Genomic DNA, 23,899 nt, shown 5'->3' with positions numbered 1-23,899 from the left:
GGCCTCTTGTGCTAATATATCCGCCGATGCCGATTATATAAAAAAATGCCAAAAATCTGCCCGCTTAATTGGTCGGCCGATATATCGGTCGATCACTACAACACAACACTAATACACCCAAAATGTTTTCTGAGCATTAAGCAGTGTTAATTGTATGAAGCAACAAATCAATATATCTCACAAGCCTACCACAGAACCTAATAAACAAATGCTTCATTTAATAAAACAGCTTTGTTAATTAAAAAAAAATAAAAAATCTAATGGGGTTTTACAAACCGGATTCCAAAAAAGTTGGGACACTAAACAAATTGTGACTAAAAACTGAATGCAATGATGTGGAAATGGCAAATGTCAATATTGTATTCGCAATAGAACATAGATGACAGATCAAAAGTTTAATCTGAGTAAATGTAACATTTTAAAGGAAAAATATGTTGATTCAAAATTTCACAGTGTCAACAAATCCCCAAAAAGTTGGGACAAGTAGCAATAAGTGGCCGGAAAAAGGAAATTGAGCATATAACGAACAGCTGGAAGACCAATTAACACTAATTAGGTCAATTGACAACATGATTGGGTATAAAAAGAGCTTCTCAGAGTGTCAGTGTCTCTCTGAAGCCAAGATGGTAAGAGGATCACCAATTCCACCATTGTTGCGCAGAAAGATAGTGCAGCAATACCAGAATGGTGTTACCCAGCGTAAAATAGCAAAGACTTTTAAGTTATCATCGTCAACCCTGCATAACATCATCAAAAGATTCAGAGAATCTGGAACAATTGCTGTGCGTAAGGGTCAAGGCCATAAAACTCGACTGGATGCTCGTGATCTCCGGGCCCTTAAACGTCACTGCACCTCAAACAGGAATGCCACCGTTGCCAGCTGAAACTCTACAGTGCAAAGAGGAAGCCATTTCTAAGCAAGCTCCACAAGCTCAGATGTTTGCACTGGGCCAGGGGTCTTTTAAAATGGAGTGTGGCAAAATGGAAGACTGTTCTGTGTTCAGATGAGTCACGATTTGAAGTTCTTTATGGAACACTGGGACGCCATGTCATCTGGACCAGAGAGGACAAGGATAACCCAAGTTGTTATCAACAGAAGCCTGAAGCCTGCATCACTGATGGTATGGGGTTGCATGAGTGCTTGTGGCATGGGCAGCTTGCATGTCTGGAAAGGCACCATTAATGCAGAGAACTATGTTCAGGTTCTAGAACAACATATGCTCCCATCTAGACATCATCTCTTTCAGGGAAGACCCTGCATTTTTCAACAAGATAATGCCAGACCACATTCTGCAGCAATCACAACATCATGGCTATGTAGGAGAAGGATCCGGGTACTGAAATGGCCAGCCTGCAGTCCAGATATTTCACCTATAGAGAACATTTGGCGCATAAAGAGGAAGGTGCGACAAAGAAGGCCCAAGACGATTGAACAGTTAGAGGCCTGTATTAGACATGAATGGGAGAGCATTCCTATTTCTAAACTTGAGAAACTGGTCTCCTCTGTCCCCAGAGTGTTGTAAGAAGAAGGGGGGATGCCACACAGTGGTAAAAAATGGCCTTTTTTGGGATTTGTTGATGCCATGAAATTTTGAATCAACACATTTTTCCTTTAAAATGTTGCATTTACTCAGATTAAACTTTTGATCTGTCATCTATGTTCTATTCTGAATAAAATATTGACATTTGCCATCTCCACATCATTGTAGTCGGTTTTTATTCACAATTTGTTCAGTGTCTCAACTTTTTTGGAATCCGGTTTGTACCATATACAGTAAAACAGAGTATATTTAATTTATTATTTCTAGTAAAATACTACATTCATTTTAATTTGAAGAATAGAATATATATTGTTACATATAATAACAAGAATAAGATTACACAATCCATTAAAAGGAGTGCAGGAAAGTTGCTTCTTCCAATAAAGTTTAACTACACATAAACCCTGTTAGACTTCACTGAAGTACAGAAAGCTGGGTTTCTGATTGCTTGTTGCCAGGGTGGAAATCTGCAAACCCAGCTTTTTTCACCAGATACATCTCAGTTGTGGCTGGTTACGAGGTCAGATCTACACTTAGTATAAATTTACTGGAACAAGAACATCAAACCATAAGCCAAAGCCCAGCTACTGTGGTCATTATTAAGATTTGGAAGAGTCATTTCATCTGCAATGTTTCATTCAGCTGTAGAATAGATTCTCACCTACAGAGAGTGACATCTCACCTGCTTTCTGCTTCTTTTTCTTTGGGAAGAAAATGGGCATTTATTTTAATTTATTGTATGAAATGTGAATGTTTAGTAGTTTATTTTTTCCCATCAGGAGTGCTGTACATTTTCAGCTGTAAAGTGAACAGAAGGATTGTAAATGTTTGAATACTTACCCCAGGGTTTATGTTGAATGTCTTTGCTGTTAGGGAGGTTAAGGACAACAGATTTAAACAGAGGATAACAGTCTGGTTCGTTTACAAACAGAAAGCTCCTTTACTGCTGTAGAGCTTCATGAGGATGCCTACATTTCCAGCTTCTGTTTATTTCACAGATTCTTCCAGAAATAATAATCAAGTACTTACATGATTTCGGCACCTGAAAGATCAGATCAGAACATCAGCTTTAGCATTTATTTATTTATTTCTACAGTCAATGCAGTGAATCACTGAAATCAGGAATATGGATTATTTCAATTAGGAATAATTAGAGCTAAGTTTCAGTAATGATAATAATTATTTATTTTATTAATTTAATATTACACTTATACCATGGATCGTTAATGTACTAATCTCATTCTGTGACAATTATTAACCTTTAATGTGTTATTTAATTATAAAATTGTTTATTAAGTTTTAATGGTGGCTTTACCCTGCATTTAAGATCACTCCACTGATTTCTCTCACTAAAAACATGATTCCATAGAGCTATATTAAGGTCAAAAGTTTTAGAGTCAAAATTTGAAACTGAAAGTTTGAAACTTTGAAAAATACAACAATGTATTCAAAAGTAAAATAAGTGTAAGATGATTTTTTTTTTCATTTTAAATAGAATTTTGATTGACTTATTTAATTTTTTTGAATAAATAATTTGTTTTCACTTTACACTTTCCTATGTATTTTGATATTTGAAGTCTTATACAGTTGCTGATTTTATGTGTTTTTATTCAAATCTTAATTCTTTTTTAGTTTCATATCTTTTTTCGGTCACAGATCATATTTTCACATTCAGATCTTTTTTTTTCCTTTTTTCATTTTCGGATCTTTGTTTTTCAGTCTCAGACTTCTGACCTTTTTCTCGTGTGGGAGGCATATCAGCGGAGAGGGGCGTGGTCTAACGACTGACAGCATAGCTAAGAAGGAGTAGGAGCTTCCTCTCTGTTGAGAATGAGAACTTTCACTGAACACTCACATTATACTCAATGTTCAGTGTAAAACATTCACTTTAGTGACAAAGTCCTTTATATTGAGCTCTTTTAAACAACATTCAGCACCAATCACAGTAAAAGAGCGATAAATTCTCTGCATAGTTCCACAGCCACAGTCAATTTTTTACACTGAATATTGAGTATAATGTGAGAGTGTTCAGCGATAGTTCGCATTCTCAACACAGAGGAAGCTCCTACTCCTTCTTAGTTATGCTGTCAGTCGTTAGACCACGCCCCTCTCCGCTGATGTCCCGCCTCCCACTCGAGAAAAGGGCCAAAAGTCTGAAAGTGAAACATGGAGAAAAATAAAAAAGATTTGAAAATGAAAAAAAAGGATCTGAAAGTGTAAATACAATCTGTGACCGAAAAAAATATTTTGAAATTAAAAAAATAAGATCTGAATCTGAAAACATACAATCTGCAAATGAAAAATAAGACTCAATTAAAAAAAGAGAATTATTCTATGAACAAATAATTTTACAAATCTGTATTAAATGACATATTACATTTTGTTTAATCCACAGTCTACAATTCTCCAGTGCTGTGTGATTACTGTCACAATCCAGAAGTCCTTTGTCCTCATGAAACACACAGTCCACAGTGAGTGTGTTTTCTCTGTTTACACTTTCTCCGCTCTGTGGGAGAGTGATGTCTGGTTTAAACGTATGATGGAGCACCACTATCACAGCAGGCTTGGTGTCTACAAAGAATAAAAGATACATGTAAATATCAATTAATTAAACTCATCCCCCCAAATTATTCAGTCTTTAAACCCTGAGGTCATTAAAGATTCAGTCTGATCACAGCTCGTACCTGATAAACTCTGAAGCTTCTGCAGCGCTGATTTAATATCATTTTCAGGTCGAGACACAATGGGACAGAAGAACAGAATAAAATCACACTCCTCCACAGCAGACACCTCCTCTAGGCCACTTTTTCGTTCTTTCAGCTTTTTAATGAATCCCTCGTGTGAATGCAGTGTGTTTCCAGACACATCGTGAAAATACTTCCATTTACCTGAAAAAGAAATTACACACAACATCCAAAAAGAGATCAACAATACGCAACATTTAACAGAATTTAACTGTTAATTAAGATGGGATCTACATCAATTTTATTTAAAATAAATAAATAAATAAACAGATATGTATGTTTATGCTCAGCTTTTTAAAAAAATCTAATTTTTTAAAAACAACCACAATTACCCCAGTGAGCACCATATTCAGAAACCAGTAGAGCTACAACTAAGGAAGTGAGGGATGAATATACAGAGCCAGTCAGTCACCGCAGGTATAAGTACTTGCTGTTGAGTGAATCCAAGGGGGAGCCAAAAGGGAATGAACCACTGCCCAGGTGGAACCGTTCTTTATATTCCAGGTAATGTAGACTGATGAATCATTGAGGGTACAGATAGGAAAAGTGTACCCCTTTAATGAGAATAATTCTCCTTTAATAATTTGCAAACCCACTTTTTAGAATCACACAGCAGACCCAATACAGACAGCATTTCAGTCAGCTGTGTACAGGGGAAAGTCACTAGTAAAGGAAGCAGTAAAATTATAGTACAGATCAAAGCCTTTTTAAAAGTAAGTGGAATAATGGTGAACGTGAGTAATAATGAAATTCTTTCACTTTCTCTTTGGACTCCTGCAGTGCTGTGTCCACCGTCTGCACCCAGCGCCCCCTTAATGCCCCAGTGACAGCCCCAGATACAGACTCCCTCCTCCTAATGCTAGAGTCTTTTTAAACCTTTTACTGAGTTTCTGTTACAGAAAAGAAAATAACCCTAAGAAATATTACATGTTTATTATTAACTGGTTCTCACTGGTAACAGAATGTTCCACCTTCTCAAGGGCTTTTAAAGTTCATTTAAAATCTGTAACCCGTGTTTAAACAGTGTTCTGGTGTTTAACTCACCTCCCGCCATCCTCTCAGCTCAGACTGACGTCCTCTTCACAGTGAAAACCCTCTCTCTTCTGTCAGTAGAATCTCACACAGTGAGGTCTGTGGATGTTTTCTGATAACGACATTTTAAACAAAACATGCACAGGTTCTTAATGAAGCTCCACAAAGAGACGGTGTTTATCTGTAAGACACTGCCTCAAAACATCAGCAGGGTTTCTGCCATTTCAGTATTTCCTTAAAAATGTAGATTTAGAATTTTAAATCTGTGACTGCAGCCACTGTGTCTCTCCACTGAGCTACAGCTGCATTCCTGTCTGATCTGAAGGATACAGACCTTTACCCCTCAGAGCTGAACGACCTCTCAAAGTAAACAGCACTTTACACTGCGCTCCTGCACTGAGCTCTTAACTACAACTTCACATCTGTTTAAACATTGGTGTAATTAAATAGTTCCAATTTTTTTCGGTTCATTTTTGATTAAACTTACTTTCTCAGCTTTAAGGTTTTTAATATTTATTTGTACACAAGTTGGTTTATTAAATACTTCGTAAATATTCAAACACCACACCCATATTTCTCTCTCTCTCTCTCTCTGACACACACATTCAAGTTTCCATGTAGGACAGAAATTGGAAAAAAAGCAAAAATGTTATTTACACACACACACACACACACACACACACACACACCGGAATAAAGAAAGCGTTTAATACACCGAATAGTTAATTCTGTTTTCAATGAGACAGAGACGGTCTTACCTCAGGCGATTTCAGCAAATATCTCAGGAGTCAGTGTTTTCACTTTCACTTTAATGTTTCTGTGCAGTGACTCTGTACTGCCCTCCTCAGTTCACTGTGAGAACAACAACCAGATCAACTGCTGTGTTCATTTCAGCTCTTACACTCAGCTGGGGTTTAACACAGACTTTAAACCGTTCTTCATGTTTACCGCAGTCTAGAGAGGTTCTTGGATCATTTACTGAGAGTGAAAATGAGTGTTAGAGCGAATAAAAATGTCCCTGAAGGCTCTTCATTGTTTGTGGTGTTTCAGGTGGAAGACAGAAGCTGTTAGACAGGTCAGATGGGAGGGGATGACACATTCTCAAAATCAAACAGAAGAGTAAGGACAGTGCACTTTTTTCTTGCTGTTTTAGTTGAGGTTGTTTAACTCTAATTTAATTAAGTTTTACAAATGAAGTAAATATTAGAGTAACACTGGGACTGATGGTTAGAATAAACTCTGAGAAACACTTTCTTACTGATTTCATCTAAAGCTGGATATTTTTCATTGTAAGTAAATTCCTGACCTGTGACCTGACGCCTGACATTGTTTGTCGTCACTGAAAAACAAAGATTACGGGGCAGTCAGGTGTGTCCAGACAGACAGGTGATGTGTGATAAACAGTAACTTGCTGAAAGCAGGGGTTTACACAGGACCCAGTCCATGACTCTTACTGTCACTGCAGATGTGAGAGATTACTGTGAAGTGCAGGTGGAGCTGAGGAGGTGCTGCAGATTAAATGTTTCAGTCCAGGTTTCCAGACGAGAGGAACAGTGTCAAATGAAAATGACTAATAATTATTATTTATTTATTAATAAAGCATCTTTCATACATAAAGGATGCAGCTCAAGCTCAAAGTGGGGGATCAAAGCAAATAAATGTCACTTGTAGTAACTCCACTGTTAATGTGATTGATCATTTTATCTTCTTCAATAAGAAGTTGTAGTTTTGTATGAAATCGTGTTTTAAGAAAAACATCTGGAAGCAAAACGTGAACAGCACAGAGCAGACGTCCTAGGCCCCTGAGATAATGATCTATATTTAAACTAATGCCTCCTCAGTGAGTGTGGGGCTGGTATAAAGTTCTATATAATCACAGTAAACACAAACAAATAATAATAATATAAAACATAATAAATATAAGATAATGTTTTTAAAAAACACAGTAGGTGAGAGTGAGTTTGAAGAATTGGATGAATTTGTTAAATCACACATTATTTAAAATTGTTAAACAACACATTCACACACAGAGGATCACACTGGAGTACTGTGATTGGGTTTATTCTAATGTCGGCTGTTATTTGTTGTTTGTTTGTTTTTAGCAAATAAACACTTACTGCTCAGAAAAATAGCTGTTTAAATCTCATAATCTCTGGTGTATAACACTTCTGCACAGTGCTGTACATCAGAGGAGGTGGTGCATTCACCTTAACCAGAGCAAAAGGAGACCCTGTGTAATTGGAGGAAGCATCTCAATAAATTCCCTGAAATGATCAAAGCCAGTGGATTCTATGAATTAATTTAAGTTTTAATGAGTGATTTAAGTCAGTGGTGTTTGTTCTTGTCTCTTTATGAGATCAGTGTGATACTCAACATACTTCAATCCTTCTGCACACATTCTGCTATCGGTCATGATTCTCGTTCTCCTCTCAGTTTTAGACTGATATTAATTCACCACTGACCGCTTCAGTCATTGGACACTGGGGCTGTTTACTGTTTATGGTTTGTCCCTGTTCTCTTTTCAGTTTAGAACATCTCTCTGAGCTAAAGTATCCTCACAGTTATCTCGGTGATCTGCCCACTGCTCAGGTGCATTCTGTGCATTTTCTGAGATTTCCTCCTCAGCTTTGATTTTAACTCGGAGTGTATTCATATCTTCCAGTGACCTTTCTTCCAGGTGTCTCTGATTGGTCAGTAACTTAGGAGACAGCTTTGTATTTGATGTTAAATGTGTTTATTTATATATTGGTAAATTGATGCATAACATATAGTTTGACTCATTGTTCAATGTATTTATTTATTTATGCATTTAACAGTTGTATTTACTTTTTATTTGTAGATATTTTCTCCATGGTGTTTGTCGTGTAAATCCCTGACATGAGGCCACACTTTTAAAAAGTCAAGAGACTAGAATCGAACCTTCTGGGGTCTGAGGGCACGTTCTCCGTGTTTGCTTATCATAAACTGATCTTTAAAAGTGCGTCGAACAGGACCTTCGTATCTGAATCACACCCCTCCAGCTCTGAGCTCTGTTATCTCCCTTGCTACATTCCGCACCCACGTCAGCTGCAGGAAACACTCCGCACACCACTTCACAAACTTCTTAGACCCCAACCTAATGAGGAATTAATAGTTTCTAATGTGGCAGGTCAGTCTTTAGTGATCTCATGAGTGTTTGCTGTTCAGTTTCACACAGAATATACACACATGACTCCAATGAGATAATGAGAGCCAGATCTCAAGTGTGTCTCCTCACAGCCTCATAACACTGGATGTGAGAGGTATGGACAGGGCACACTCAGGGAGGGTTTGACCTGTGCTGTGTTCTTACAAAGATCCAGAGCCACATCCAGAATCATGCCATCAGATACACGGACACGATCCCAGACCCCACAAGGATAAAGAGACATCAAAACATTGTGGAAAAGATAAACAGTGAGTCAGTGAGTACACATTACATGTTTACATTCAATAATAATAATAAACAGACTCAGGTAATGTGGGTGTAAGCTGAAATATTAACACGGTGCTGTTTGGAATAAGAGTTTGGTGCCTTGAAATACTAGTTGTAAGTTGTGAAAAAAACACGTAAGCATGCCATAATACTGTTCACAATTAATTCCACTGCAGGCATAAGTTCATGTTTTAGCCTGTTAGTACACAGTTTGAGAACTTGCATCACAGTCTTGACAAATAGAAATAGGAGGAAACACAGCATCAGCAGATGAGCAAAGCCTGTGGATTGTCTGGAAAAGACACCTTGCGTTAACAGAGCCTTGGCTTCATTATCAAGTGGCATTTATTCATAACCTGCATGTCATTTTTTATTCACTCTGTTCCATATCTCTATCAAAACCCCTTTCCCTCTCTCTCAGCCACGTCACTGGGTGTTTGGACAGTGGAGAGTCTGAATGTGACAAGGCTGACTCTCACTGGTTGGTGTATTTGAGTTGGATAAACGCTTATCTAAAGTCTCATAACCCTAAAGAGTTTCATCATTATCACTAAGAGGAATATCCAGTAACTCAAAACCATCCTCATTGATGCAAGATTGATCTGCAAGCTCAGGGCTCATATCCTGCTCCATGGTGTTCTCCACTGGTGCCTTGTCTTCCAGCTTCATTTCTATTTCACTCAGATATTTCTTCACATATTCCAGTTGTTCATTATTGGTTTGTACCTGATTTTCTGGGTGTTTTACCAGAATGTCCATTATTTCATTCAGTTCTTCACCTCTGCCATTTTCCTGTAGTTTACTCTGAAGTTGACGCACTTTATTTATTAACTCTGTGGAAAAGACATTGTTGGTCAGTGATGACAGTGAAACTCTAAATTGGACATATTTTGAAAACACAAACTTATGACTGTGTTAACTCATTAATGTAGGGATCTGGAGCCCACCAACCCACACTATGGGATAAGACCACTTTTCTGTATTCTAAGTCTGAACACATACGAGTCTTTATGATTTTGTGCTGTGTCTTGCGTAGAGCCTATGCACTTTCAGAAACGCCCTGCCCACTCGTCTGAGTCTGTCCAATCACAGAGCTGGACCCGCATTTATGTGAGAGCGCAAAGACGAGGTTAAACTCAGCAAAACATACACAACGAGCACGGAGAAATAAGAGCACTGAGTAAAAACAGAGAAAACAGGAACAGAGAAGAAAGAGAACCGAGCGAAAACGGCTAAAAACCAGAGCTTCTGCTCCTCGCTGCTAACTGCTGTGCGCTCGGGGTCGGGGTGAACAGCAAGCGGCTCATTATCATTTAAAGGAACAGGTGCTGAAAGCGGGCGTTCTGAACAGGGCTGTTTACACAGGGGGAGAACACTGCTGTGGGGCTCGTGGGGTTCCTTTAAGAAACAGAACTGTGTTCTACTGTGGAGAAGAGGGATACGTCCCTTTTAAGCAGAACCAATACTAGCTGAGCAAGTGGTTGTTTAATGATGTAATTTACTGATGTTGTGGTGCTGTGGTATATTTGTGAATTATTTTGCAGGTCCTCAGTCATGTGTTGGGAGTAGAGTGACTTGCCTTGAGAAAAGCCAGAGAGGTTTAGTTTGCACAGTGCTGTTAATAAAAGTACCATACTCATATGTTTTATTATAGTTATGTCTTGCTTGTCCCACTCTGTGTTTGTATTACTGCTTGGTACTGCATTACTCTCTCTAATGGATTAGATTTTGTTCTGAAAATCTTTTAACAGGGAAAGTTTATTAAGGGTTTATTATTACAACAGAACCACAGTGGCACCAGATCTGATCCTGAATTTCTCAAACGTACCATCTCGCTCTGGCCCTTCTGCTGTCAGTGCTGAAATTCTCTGCAGAAAGAAGGCAGGGATAATAAAATGACAGATTTTAGACTATTAAAACCTTTTATTTTTTTGTGTCAATACAAATCAGCCAATTAAAAGTGCCATAGAAGGTGTACCTGCATGTCCCTTACCACAGTTGTATGAGGAGGTTTCAGTACATGGAACTGACAAATGTGTGGTATTGATTGAGATGAGATGTTTTAAGGTGGTATTGAGCAGGTTTCGCTGTTTTACAGTAGTATCAAATAGAATGCTTTAAGGTGGTATTTAGCAGAATATTGTGTTTTTAAAATGGATTCGCGGGATGCGGGATATTTTCAGTACTGTCACAATAGCCAATCTTTCTGAGTGATACAGGAGACTGTCCCAAAATGTATTTTGAGAAAAGATATTATTGACATTTTTAAACCATTTAATATGAAAGATAATATAATATCATAATAGGCGGCACGGTGGCGCAGCAGGTAGTGTCGCAGTCACACAGCTCCTGGAAGCCTGGAGGTTGTGGGTTCGAGTCCCGCTCCGGGTGACTGTCTGTGAGGAGTGTGGTGTGTTCTCTCTGTGTCCGCGTGGGTTTCCTCTGGGTGACTGTCTGTGAGGAGTGTGGTGTGTTCTCCCTGTGTCTGCGTGGGTTTCCTCCGGGTGACTGTCTGTGAGGAGTGTGGTGTGTTCTCCCTGTGTCTGCGTGGGTTTCCTCTGGTTGACTGTCTGTGAGGAGTGTGGTGTGTTCTCCCTGTGTCTGCGTGGGTTTCCTCCGGGTGACTGTCTGTGAGGAGTGTGGTGTGTTCTCCCTGTGTCTGCGTGGGTTTCCTCCGGGTGACTATCTGTGAGGAGTGTGGTGTGTTCTCCCTGTGTCTGCGTGGGTTTCCTCCGGGTGACTATCTGTGAGGAGTGTGGTGTGTTCTCCCTGTGTCTGTGTGGGTTTCTTCCAGGTGCTCAAAAGTGTCCATATGTGTGTGTGTGTGTCTGTGTTGCCCTGTGAAGGACTGGCGCCCCCTCCAGGGTGTATTCCCGCCTTGTGCCCAATGATTCCAGGCAGGCTCTGGACCCACTGTGACCCTGAACTGGATAAGAGCTACAGATAATGAAAGAATAATATCATAATAATGTATTTACACCCCTATAAATGTAACGGACCTTTAGCAAAATACTTTATTTTAAAAGTTACTTAGAACTGTTTAAAAAATAAAATAAAAATAAAATAAAATAAAAAACACTGTTTGTTAATCAAATCCACACAAAGGCTCCAGAACAGAAAAGAGTGAGCGGCTAAAACACTGGAGGCTTTGATTCTTCTTTAAAAAAAAAACACACAGTGGACAACACTGAGGAACTGTCCGTGTACTGTGTGATACAACAATGATGTAATAGTTGTGACAGGTCTGATTTTAAAGGTGGTACTGAGATAGATGTGGTTTTAAGGTGTTATCAAGCCGTATTTTTTTTGTTTGTTTGTTTTATATGGAGGGTATTTTAGTGTTTTGTAGAACATTAACAGTTTGCGGTATTAGCAGTATATGAGGCCATGTTGAGTCTGTGTGAGCCGTCACAGTGCCTCGCTTTAACTAGCCAATCAGAGCTCATGAAATTACCCGTGAGCCCGCTATAAAAGGCAGAACACCTCATTTCCATTTTGGGGTTGGAACATATAGCTGTAAATGTGAGTTAGACTGTGTAGAATGTGCCTCCAGTGTAGACCTCAGGAAACTTTTTACATTCTTGATAAATGCATTCTAAGGCACCTTTAAGTTAGCGATCTGTATTGTGAAGCATATGTGTGAATGAGGTTTTAAACCTGTTAAGGCTGGAACAACATTGCTCTCATTATTTAAATACAGTAGTCAGAAGTGTCTAAATACAGTAACTTGATTTGTTCAGTTACTTCATGTTGAAATTACTGGGGGGTTTTGTTTGTTGTGGACAAATGTCAGTCTTACATTGGTCTTGTGGAACTTTCAGTGTTTTTTAATGTACTTTATTGCAGTAGATATAACCATGTCTGTGTTGTTTAAATGTACAGTTAATAATATTTTATGAGTCACTTAGACACATGCATGAAAATAATACTCACTTGAATTATCCAGTTGAAAAAGTTGAGTAATGGATTGAGAATATATTCTTGACCTGTGGCAGACAACAGAAATCACTATCTGTCCTACTGAGACATTCACTAATTAATTTTCAAGCAAGAAGGTACCCAATCATTATGAAAAAAGCCTTTGTGTTTACATACCTGTGCTCCAGAGGTAGGTGATAAATAGAGGGAGGTCTGTAGATTGATTTATTGCCTAAAACAGATGAGGAAAGTGAAGAACAGATGTAAAGGCTGGTTTCTGTTCCAGCGCAGGACCGTGTCCCTACATTGGGATGCACCAGTAGTTATCTACCAAATCATTTGAATCAACCTTCTAGCACATGATTAACTTCCATTCTATGGAATGATAACATCTGAATCGGGTGTGGGATGCAGAGAGGGGAATTATGGGAAAGGGCAGATGCAATGACATGCACACATCAAAACTCTCAAGTCATGCAGATCTGTGGAGTTTTACCCAAATGATTATTGATGCTGATCCCTAATATTCATTCTTATTTTTATTTTTATTTTTAATTCTCACTCGTCACAGTCTCCTTTGTCTTAGAGATGGTCCCTGATCTAGAGATGATTTAACGTGGATGGGGGATATACAAATACTGTGTTATTTTATACGAGGGCCTTCAGCGTCCGCAGATTCAGATATCAGCACTGGATCCCACACAGATACAGAGGCTCAGATGTGTGTCTGTGCATGGACAGCCCTACAACTATTTTTGTTTGTTCAAATTTCCAAAATAGGTATGCTGTGGAAATTTTAATAACATAAGGCAGTGATGTACAAATTATGTAAACGTTATCATATTATAAATATAGCACAAAAAGTAAGGAAATGTGTGTTTTTAGATTATTTCTTTGTTTTAACAATGCTTCTTAGCAATAAATCTTATAGAAATAATCTACCAAGCACAAATTTCCTTACTTTTGTGCAGTGTTTAAGACATAAACTACCAGAGGTTTAATCCACTGTGAGACTTTGTCCCCTGCATCCTGATTCCTGGGACACTGCAGTAATCCTCTGTCCTCATAGAACACACAGTCCACAGTGAGTGCGTTCTCTCTGTTTACACTTCTGCTGCTGTCTTCGAGAATGATGTAGGGGTCGAATGTGGGATGGAGCACCACGAGAACCGCAGGCTTGGTGTCTACAAAATGAAAAGGACACATATAGAGTGAAGTACTGAAAACTCCATCCAAATTATTCACCATTTAATCATTAAAGCGTCGGTCTGATCACGGCTGGTACCTGATAATCTCTGAAGCTTCTGCAGCGCTGCTTCAATATCAGTTCCAGCTCGAGACACAATGGGACAGAAGAACAGAATAAAATCACACTCCTGCACCTCAGACACTTCCTTCAGGTCGGGCACTTGCTCTTTCAGCTTTTTTATGAAATCCTCATCTGAGTTCAGTGTGTTTTCAGACACACCGCGCAGAAACTTCAGCTCTAGGAACAAATTACACACAGTCAGTGTTCAGACTGTACCGATATAAAGAAACACCCATACATCATCTTCCCTCTGACCCTGTGATTGGGTTTCCATCGTCTCTTGATATTTAGATAAAACAGAAAAGTTTTATCAAACAAATACTGTGTTTGTGGGTTTTGTTGACATCACCCTGAGGTTTAGTACAGGCTCAGTGCTGTGCACAGGATTATCGTTTCCTTCAAGAAACACTCACCTCTGCTGTAACCAAAAAATGGCCACCAGTTCCAAGAATATTCACCAACTGTTTACACAAAAACAAACGTTAATTAACATTGATAATGACATACTTGTGTACATCTAGTGAAAGATCAGGAGGTGAACAGACACTGATAATACACCAGTGTCACACTGTAATGCAGAAGATAATCAGAATATTACTGAGTTACAGTTTAGATCACTGAGTCTTGTTTCCTCACTCTCACCTTCTCGCTCTGACTCATCCACTGCTTTCTCCTGAGGAACAGAGAAAATAAAATACTCTGAATGTATAATGCAGTGGTTCCCAAACAGTTTCTGTAGTGCGCTCCTTTTGTAGATGAGAATATTTTTAAGACCCCACTCTGACATAAACATATACGTCTTTCACTTCCAAACTCCACTGGAATTAATTCATACATTCATTCATTATCTGTAAGCGCTTATCCAGTTCAGGGTCGCGGTCCAGAGCCTACCTGGAATCATTGGGCGCAAGGCGGGAATACACCCTGGAGGGGGCACCAGTCCTTCACAGGGCAACACAGATACACACACATTCACTCACACCTATGGACACGTTTGAGTCATCAATCCACCTACCAACGTGTGTTTTTGGACTGTGGGAGGAAACCGGAGCACCCGGAGTAAACCCACACAGACACGGGGAGAACACACTAACTCCTCACACACAGTGACCCAGAGCGGGAATCGAACCCACAACCTCCAGGTCCTCATGTTCATGTTAAACATAATTCAAACCAAACAGCAACTTATTGAACAAAACAAGATCCTGTGACAAATCACCTTTACAGTGGAATTATTACAAGCGTCATTCATCATGAACCTCATTCATTGGCCTAAACTGAACTTTGGCACATTTTCATTTATAAACTGCTGTTTAACATTCTGAACACATGGACAGCTGTATTTATGATATAAAGTAGTAAAATATCAAAAAAATATTTTTAAATGTCTCAATACCAGTAGATTTATCCACTGTGAGACTTTGTCCCCTGCGTCCTGATTCCTGGGACACTGCAGTAATCCTCTGTCCTCATGGAACACACAGTCCACAGTGAGTGTGTTCTCTCTGTTTACACTTCTGCTGCCCTCTGGGAGAGTGATGTCAGGGTTGAACGTGTGATGGAGCACCACGAGAACCGCAGGCTTGGTGTCTACAGCAAAACAGATAAATACACACTCTGTGAAGTCAGATATGATCCTAAATCATCAATCCACACCCAAATGATACAGCCTTCAAACCCTGAGGTCATTAAAGGTTCAGTCTGATCACGGCTGGTACCTGATAATCTCTGAAGCTTCTGCAGCGCTGCTTCAATATCAGTTCCAGCTCGAGACACAATGGGACAGAAGAACAGAATAAAATCACAGTCCTCCACAGTAGACACCTCCTTCAGGCCAGGGACCTGTCCTTTCAGCATTTTTATAAACTCTTCATCTGAATTCATTGTGTTTTCAGACACTCTGCGCAGAAACTTCAGCTCTAGGAACAAATTAAACACAGTCAGTGTTCAGATTTTATAGAAATAAATAAACACTCATAAATCTTTGTGGGCCACTGGTCTTTGTTGTGACCCAGTGTTTAAGTTTCTATCGTATTCAGTTGTGTGAAAAATCACGACTCAAACTGGTTCTGGAGGCAGCGCTGCCTTCAAAGCAGGTGGAACGTAATTGTTTACCAGCCAAAAATTGAATGTGACTGTTTTTCATACATTGGGTTGAGACAATGCTCTGTCTAGACCCCTGTGTTTACTCTGACTAAAAGAAATGCCTAAAGAAAGCTTTTTTTCACTGTGGACTTATTTCTGATTCATAATTTGATAGAATTGTTGTAAAAGTCTTTCTTTGTTATGTTTTGTTTGAATGCAGGATAATGTAACTGCCTCAGACGAAGTTTTAGAATGTGATAATGCTCTGCTGCCTCTGATGCAGGTTCTGAAGAAGTACTTTCCTGCACATCTGAGTTATGACTGGTGCCTTATGTTACACAATAATGGTCTCCTTCCTCTGAGGCAGCGAGTTACATTATCCTCCATTAAACAAAACAAATACTGAGATTTTTGCCACACGTCTAAAAATCAGAATCTAATCAGAATTAGTTAATCAGAACTAATTCAACAGTAAAAAATATAGATGTATCGCACATTTATATCTTCCAGAGTCATTTCTGTCACTCAACACAGAGGTCCTAGTGGGGCTTTGCCAGTTCATGGCACAAGTTTGAAAATCTCTGACCAATGTGTGTGAACCAATCACATTCATCCCACCTTTGAGTTGGTAACATACATTAGTTCTGCCTCAAAGTCAGCGCTGCCTCCAGAAGTGTGTTGAGTAGTGATTTTACACACGAGCAAATGTTTTAATGCAAAGTAATAATTAATTATAAATTACATATTTTATTTATTTAATAAATAAGTTACAGGTGAGTTGTAGTTCCAGCGGCATATTTTCATCACTCTGGCGTTTAGTAGAAACCCACTGTTGTACACAGGACTATCATTTCCTGAAGAAACACTCACCCCTGAGGCTTTCAGTGTCACCAGTAGAAAGCAACATGGCTCCACACTGACGTCCAGCTCAGAGAGAAGGCTGTTCAGCAGTGTCTTCGTCTGAGGTCCCAACTGTTTACACAAAACAAACAAACATTGATAAAAACCACACGTTTATATCTGAATAAAATCAGGAGGAGTGCAGAAAGTGTTACACTGTGATGCTGGCGATATTGAGTTAGAGATTAGATCATGTGGCTCTGGGTTAAGCTTCACAACAGAAATATCATCGTCAGCAGGATGTTTACACTGAAGTCTGCAAAAATGAAACCAAAAGCTCCAGGATGCTCTCAGGGGTTCTTCCCTTGATCTGTAAACACTGCTGTATTCTCTCAGGATTTAAAATCTGTTCTTCTGCATTTGGTGAGAATTACACATATTTCTTGTTGAGGAGGAGTTAGGGAAAGTTAACCACACAGAAGTGAAATTTATAATTTAATTAAGAGATTCTGCTGCTACTCACCACAGATGCTCTTGCACAATATGTCCAGTGGAAATGTTTTTACTTTCTCTCACTGAGGTGACTCTGTACTGCCCCCTCAGGTCACTGTGTGCACAACAACAAGTGAACTGGTGCTGGTTTTTGTGCTGTGTGAGATTTATTTTTTGGAGCTTATGAAGTTTGGAGCTTAGGGTTAGTGTTAGTGTAGAGACTGTGTGCAGCCAGTGGGTGGGACTCTGCAGTCAGTGTGTGGGACTCTGGGCAGTCAGTGTGGGGACTCTGGGCATTCAGTGAGTGGGATCACTGGGCAGTCAGTGGGCGGGACTCTCGGCAGTCAGTGTGTGGGACTCTGGGCAGTCAGTGGGCGGGATTCTGGGCAGTCAGTGTGTGGGACTCTGGGCAGTCAGTGGGCGGGATTCTGGGCAGTCAGTGTGTGGGACTCTGGGCAGTCAGTGGGCGGGATTCTGGGCAGTCAGTGGGCGGGATTCTGGGCAGTCAGTGGGCGGGACTCTGGGCAGTCAGTGGGCGGGACTCTCGGCAGTCAGTGGGCGGGACTCTCGGCAGTCAGTGGGGGGGACTCTCGGCAGTCAGTGGGGGGGACTCTGGGCAGTCAGTGGGGGGGACTCTGGGCAGTCAGTGGGGGGGACTCTGGGCAGTCGCTGGGGGGGATTCTGGGCAGTCAGCTGGGGGGGATTCTGGGCAGTCAGCTGGGGGGGATTCTGGGCAGTCAGCTGGGGGACTCTGGGCAGTCAGCTGGGGGGGACTCTGGGCAGTCAGTGGGGGGGAATCTGGGCAATCATTGGGGGGGAATCTGGGCAATCATTGGGGGGGACTCTGGGCAGTCAGTGGGGGAACTCTGGGCAATCAGAGGGGGGGACTCTGAAAACTGGAGAAAGGTAGATTACAGTTTAACATTCTCCCTCAAACTCACTCTCTCAGAAATAAAGGTACAGGAACATTACTGTCACTACAGCTACAAACAGTGTAGTGTATCTTTAACCCTTTGGACCCGAATCCCTTTTGCGGGTTGAAAAACACACCTTATATAATCAGCTTTGTAAGTCTTGAATGTCTGAATGCGTCTGTGAGCTCCGTATACCGTTAGAAAGCGCAGATCCTACCGTTTCTAAAAATAGCGCTCTCGTCACGGTGCTGTGAAGCCTCTGGGAGTAATCCAGTGTGAAAAACCACCTAAAAATCAAGGCGCTCCTTCAAAATGTTTGTCTTATGTCCTTGTCATGAAAGATTCTAATGATAGGCGCTAAAATCAGAAATGAAGAAGCTGCAAAGGGACAAGAAAAACGGTGTTTACTTTCAGTTTCGTTTTGACTCACATGACATCAACCCACGCTGTCTCTGGGCAGAAAAATATGAGTCATCAGCAAAAACATATTCCTATTATTGATTTATAGTTTTTCAAGGTTTTTGTAGGTTTCACATCAAATAACACTGCATTAGATCAACAAATATAAACTAAAAAGCTTAAATAATTATTTATTGTGTGTATTCTAAATAAACAAGTATTATTTCATCATTTTTTAAAAGGATTATAATAATGATCCATCCATTATCTGTAACTGCTTATCCAATTTAGGGCCGCGGGGGGTCCAGAGCCTACCTGGAATCATCGGGCGCAAGGCGGGAATACACCCTGGAGGGACGCCAGTCCTTCACAGGGCAACACAGACACACACACATTCACGGACACTTTCGAGTCGCCAATCCACCTGCAACGTGTGTTTTTGGACTGTGGGAGGAAACCGGAGCACCCGGAGGAAACCCACGCAGACACGGGGAGAACACACCAACTCCTCACAGACAGTCACCCGGAGCGGCAATCGAACCCACAACCTCCAGGTTCCTGGAGCTGTGTGACTGCGACACTACCTGCTGCGCCACCATGCCGCCCTTGTAATAATGATAATAATTGTAAATATTATCAGCATCTGAGAAAACTGCCAAAGTATGAAAATGTTTTATATTTGTTGAGATATTGTCCATATTTGTCCTGAACTACATTCCTGAAAGTCTGGGCCTGCTGTGACTGTCAGAACTTTATCAGTCATACATCCCAGAGCTTAGAATATCAAGAAAAATATATCTGTCTGATGCTACAAATTTATTTTGTCACAGTAATATGACTTGTAATAAATTAGCATCAAAAATGCTTGTGTTTTCAACTAACAGACCCCTCACACTAACAATCTGTGTCAAGATATCCGATGTGGGAGTATGATTTGAAGGCTGTACATTGAGAAATATGAAAAAAAAAAAAAAAAGCAGGCGCTAGGTAAAATTTTGGTCAAAACATGACAGATTTCTAGAAAAATTGATTTATCGGTCAGCATGAAAACCTCAAGTGATTACATATTTTCTACATTGAGTAGCAAAGGTTCTTTAGAAAATAAAACAACATATTGAATATGGCTATGTCACATAATTACTGTTTAAATGCAACTGAAAGAGGCACTGACAAAAAAACGGAATAGCAAAATAGCTATATATATAGGGTCCATCGAGTTTTAATAAATCGCAGTAAAACAGATTATTACCTTTACACTACGTCACACTGCACACCTGTACAGTGACATTTAAATCCTCAACAAATAAATCGGCATAAATAATAGACCTTGTGTAATATTCACATTTAACCTGTCAGAGCACCCTCTAAGAAGTGTATTGAGGTATTTCGTATTTTTAACTTAAACATATAAAATAAAAAAAATAATTAAATTGAATGCATGAAGTAATGATGACTTTTTTTTCTAATATTTACCCTTAAATATTACAATAGTCCCCGCTGTGTGGAAGTGGCACTGATAAATTATATTAATAGTTTAATTAACAATTCAAAATAAATGAAAACATTGCACCATGAACCTGAATTGGAAAAGCATTACAGACAACGAATTAATGAATGTAAACGCTGTGCTCCTAAAATCTGAGGATAACAGATCAATTCCAGATTTACTTTCCTTTGCACAGGAATCACCTCATGCAACTGCCCTTTAATGACCCTCTTCCACCTTCTGTCCCTCCCTCTTACCCTCCTCTGCCTTCTGTTCCTCCCTCTTACCCGCCTCCACCTTCTGTCCCTCCCTCTTACCCGCCTCCACCTTCTGTCCCTCCCTCTTACCCGCCTCCACCTTCTGTCCCTCCCTCTTACCCTCCTCCACCTTCTGTTCCTCCCTCTTACCCGCCTCCACCTTCTGTCCCTCCCTCTTACCCTCCTCCACCTTCTGTCCCTCCCTCTTACCCTCCTCCACCTTCTGTCCCTCCCTCTTACTCTCCTCCACCTTCTGTCCCTCCCTTACCCTCCTCCACCTTCTGTCCCTCCCTCATACCCTCCTCCACATTCTGTCCCTCACTTTTACCCTCCGCAGCCTTCTGTTCCTCCCTCTTACTCTCCTCCACCTTCTGTCCCTCCCTCTTACCCTCCTCCACCTTCTGTCCCTCCCTTACTCTCCTCCACCTTCTGTCCCTCCCTCTTACTCTCCTCCACCTTCTGTCCCTCCCTTTCCCTCCTCCACCTTCTGTCCCTCTCTCACACCCTCCTCCACCTTCTTTCCCTCCTCTACCTTCTGTTCTTCCCTCATACCCTCCTCCACCTTCTGTCCCTCCTTCTTACCCTTCTCCACCTTCTGTCCATCCTTCTTACCCGCCTCCACCTTCTGTCCATCCTTCTTACCCGCCTCCACCTTCTGTCCATCCTTCTTACCTGCCTCCACCTTCTGTCCATCCTTCTTACCCGCCTCCACCTTCTGTCCCTCCCTCATACATTCCTCCACATTCTGTTCCTCCCTCTTACCCTCCTCCACCTTCTGTTCCTCCCTCATACCCTCCTCCACCTTCTGTCCATCCCTCTTACACTCCTCCACCTTCTGTTCCTCCCTCTTACCCTCCTCAGCCTTCTGTTCCTCCCTCTTACTCTTCTCCGCCTTCTGTCCATCCTTCTTACACTCCTCTGTCTTCTGTCCCTCCCTCTTACACTCCTCAGCCTTCTGTTCCTCCCTCTTACCCTCCTCAGTCTTCTGTTCCTCCCTCTTACCCTTCTCCGCCTTCTGTCCATCCTTCTTACCCTCCTCCACCTTCTGTCCCTCCCTCTTACCCTTCTCCGCCTTCTGTCCATCCTTCTTACCCTCCTCCACCTTCTGTCCCTCCCTCTTACCCTCCTCCACCTTCTGTAACTCCCTCTTACCCTCCTCAGCCTTCTGTTCCTCCCTCTTACCCTTCTCCGCCTTCTGTCCATCCTTCTTACCCTCCTCCACCTTCTGTCCCTCCCTCTTACCCTCCTCCACCTTCTGTAACTCCCTCTTACCCTCCTCCACCTTCTGTCCCTCTCTCTTACCCTCCTCCGCCTTCTGTCCCTCCCTCTTACCCTCCTCAGCCTTCTGTTCCTCCCTCTTACCCTTCTCCGCCTTCTGTCCATCCTTCTTACCCTCCTCCACCTTCTGTCCCTCCCTCTTACCCTCCTCCACCTTCTGTCCCTCCCTCTTACCCTCCTCCACCTTCTGTAACTCCCTCTTACCCTCCTCAGCCTTCTGTTCCTCCCTCTTACCCTTCTCCACCTTCTGTCCATCCTTCTTACCCTCCTCCACCTTCTGTTCCTCCCTCTTACCCTTCTCCGCCTTCTGTCCATCCTTCTTACCCTCCTCCACCTTCTGTCCCTCCCTCTTACCCTCCTCCACCTTCTGTAACTCCCTTACCCTCCTCCACCTTCTGTCCCTCCCTCTTACCCTCCTCCACCTTCTGTCCCTCCCTCTTACCCTCCTCCACCTTCTTTAACTCCCTTACCCTCCTCCACCTTCTGTCCCTCCCTCTTACCCTCCTCCACCTTCTGTAACTCCCTCTTACCCTCCTCAGCCTTCTGTTCCTCCCTCTTACCCTTCTCCGCCTTCTGTCCATCCTTCTTACCCTCCTCCGCCTTCTGTCCCTCCCTCTTACCCTTCTCCACCTTCTGTAACTCCCTCTTACCCTCCTCCACCTTCTGTCCCTCCCTCTTACCCTCCTCCGCCTTCTGTCCCTCCCTCTTACCCTCCTCAGCCTTCTGTTCCTCCCTCTTACCCTTCTCCGCCTTCTGTCCATCCTTCTTACCCTCCTCCACCTTCTGTCCCTCCCTCTTACCCTCCTCCACCTTCTGTCCCTCCCTCTTACCCTCCTCCACCTTCTGTCCCTCCCTCTTACCCTCCTCCACCTTCTGTAACTCCCTCTTACCCTCCTCAGCCTTCTGTTCCTCCCTCTTACCCTTCTCCGCCTTCTGTCCATCCTTCTTACCCTCCTCCACCTTCTGTTCCTCCCTCTTACCCTTCTCTGCCTTCTGTCCATCCCTCTTACACTCCTCCACCTTCTGTCCCTCCCTCTTACCCTCCTCCACCTTCTGTAACTCCCTTACCCTCCTCCACCTTCTGTCCCTCCCTCTTACCCTCCTCCACCTTCTGTCCCTCCCTCTTACCCTCCTCCACCTTCTGTAACTCCCTTACCCTCCTCCACCTTCTGTCCCTCCCTCTTACCCTCCTCCACCTTCTGTAACTCCCTCTTACCCTCCTCAGCCTTCTGTTCCTCCCTCTTACCCTTCTCCGCCTTCTGTCCATCCTTCTTACCCTCCTCCACCTTCTGTCCCTCCCTCTTACCCTCCTCCACTTTCTGTCCCTCCCTCTTACCCTCCTCCACCTTCTGTTCCTCCCTCTTACCCTTCTCCGCCTTCTGTCCATCCTTCTTACCCTCCTCCACCTTCTGTTCCTCCCTCTTACCCTCCTCCACCTTCTGTTCCTCCCTCTTACCCTCCTCCACCTTCTGTTCCTCCCTCTTACACTCCTCCACCTTTTTTCCAGCATTGTTCGTAGTGTAGATTGAGAAACACATAATTCCTGATTTATTTCTTTGAGGATGATCTTAATCTGATCTGCTCTTGGTGCTCTTGGTAAGAGTTACTGATGAGGAACTGAGGAATTACAGGGAGACGAGGGACCTCAGGGTTTCATCACGTCTTTAAACAACTGAGAGTTTGATTCTGGAGATTTATACCGATACGATTAATGTTTTAATCTGATAAACACTTTAAATCTCTTCAGGAAAAAGAATTACTCACCTCCCTTCTTCAGTGCAACTAACATTTCCTCAGCTGCTTTAATTTCTTTCATCTTTTCCTCTGTCAGGCGTCTGATCTCTGTAAAATAAGAAGAGAATCAGGTGTGGAGGTCAGTTTAGGATCTGATCTGATTCACCTGTCCACTCCTAACCCCCCGCTCTGGACCCTCACAGCCGCCACTGTACAGTGCCCCACTGCAGGGTGTGACGGGGGAGTCGTAGCTGACGGTGGAGGGGTCAGTAACTCAGACTGGGTAAAAGAGTTGGGGATAAATGAGTGGAGAGAGCAGTCGGAGACAGAGGAGGACGTTAACAGAGACGTCACACTCACCTCTTTTCAGACGCTCCTCTTCTTCCTTCAGCCGTTTACATTCCACTCTCTGAAAA

At 41.9% G+C, this 23,899-nt stretch overlaps 4 protein-coding genes across 8 annotated transcripts in view; all 4 read right to left on the bottom strand.

Annotated features, from left to right (window-relative positions):
• The window catches only part of LOC136686157 (neurofilament heavy polypeptide-like), an 11,993-nt gene extending 5,898 nt beyond the window's left edge, over nucleotides 1-6,095 (bottom strand). Inside the window, exons 1-7 of the mRNA XM_066659728.1 lie at nucleotides 6,076-6,095; nucleotides 5,330-5,429; nucleotides 4,226-4,429; nucleotides 3,919-4,112; nucleotides 2,571-2,583; nucleotides 2,382-2,407; nucleotides 2,224-2,242 (exon numbers count right to left, since the gene is read on the bottom strand). Coding sequence (XP_066515825.1) covers nucleotides 2,224-2,242; nucleotides 2,382-2,407; nucleotides 2,571-2,583; nucleotides 3,919-4,112; nucleotides 4,226-4,429; nucleotides 5,330-5,339 — 466 coding nt within the window. The 5' untranslated portion in view covers nucleotides 5,340-5,429; nucleotides 6,076-6,095. The remainder of the gene's footprint in view (nucleotides 1-2,223; nucleotides 2,243-2,381; nucleotides 2,408-2,570; nucleotides 2,584-3,918; nucleotides 4,113-4,225; nucleotides 4,430-5,329; nucleotides 5,430-6,075) is intronic.
• LOC136686158 (uncharacterized) lies at nucleotides 6,076-23,899 on the bottom strand. 5 transcript variants are annotated; one of them, XM_066659731.1, is made up of 13 exons: nucleotides 23,844-23,899; nucleotides 23,514-23,591; nucleotides 16,954-17,055; nucleotides 15,717-15,917; nucleotides 15,395-15,588; nucleotides 14,641-14,671; nucleotides 14,412-14,459; nucleotides 13,975-14,175; nucleotides 13,680-13,873; nucleotides 12,867-12,921; nucleotides 12,705-12,757; nucleotides 10,600-10,639; nucleotides 8,051-9,604 (listed from the first exon to the last, which is right to left on the bottom strand). In XM_066659731.1, the coding sequence occupies exons 3-13, from the start codon at nucleotides 16,988-16,990 to the stop codon at nucleotides 9,300-9,302; spliced, it is 1,359 nt and encodes a 452-aa protein (XP_066515828.1). In that variant the 5' UTR covers nucleotides 16,991-17,055; nucleotides 23,514-23,591; nucleotides 23,844-23,899; the 3' UTR covers nucleotides 8,051-9,299. The 5 variants fall into 5 exon arrangements, with proteins under 5 accessions (XP_066515831.1, XP_066515828.1, XP_066515827.1 ...); XM_066659734.1 differs by lacking the exons at nucleotides 23,514-23,591; nucleotides 23,844-23,899 and adding an exon at nucleotides 6,076-6,169 and having other exon boundaries at nucleotides 9,498-9,604; nucleotides 16,954-17,285; XM_066659730.1 differs by lacking the exon at nucleotides 23,844-23,899 and having other exon boundaries at nucleotides 23,514-23,645.
• LOC136675953 (ribosome-binding protein 1-like) lies at nucleotides 17,028-22,064 on the bottom strand. The gene is made up of 3 exons (XM_066652783.1): nucleotides 22,044-22,064; nucleotides 20,918-21,924; nucleotides 17,028-17,055 (listed from the first exon to the last, which is right to left on the bottom strand). The coding sequence occupies exons 1-3, from the start codon at nucleotides 22,062-22,064 to the stop codon at nucleotides 17,028-17,030; spliced, it is 1,056 nt and encodes a 351-aa protein (XP_066508880.1).
• On the bottom strand, nucleotides 22,188-23,287 carry LOC136675945 (ribosome-binding protein 1-like). Its single transcript, XM_066652771.1, has 2 exons — nucleotides 22,878-23,287; nucleotides 22,188-22,812 (listed from the first exon to the last, which is right to left on the bottom strand). Exons 1-2 carry the CDS (start codon nucleotides 23,285-23,287, stop codon nucleotides 22,188-22,190), a joined length of 1,035 nt encoding a protein of 344 aa, XP_066508868.1.

The sequence above is a fragment of the Hoplias malabaricus genome, chromosome 2, assembly GCF_029633855.1.
Source record: "Hoplias malabaricus isolate fHopMal1 chromosome 2, fHopMal1.hap1, whole genome shotgun sequence".
NCBI lineage: Eukaryota > Metazoa > Chordata > Actinopteri > Characiformes > Erythrinidae > Hoplias > Hoplias malabaricus.
The sequence above is the reverse complement of the archived record's forward strand: the minus strand, read 5'-3'. Positions and strand labels throughout refer to the sequence as shown.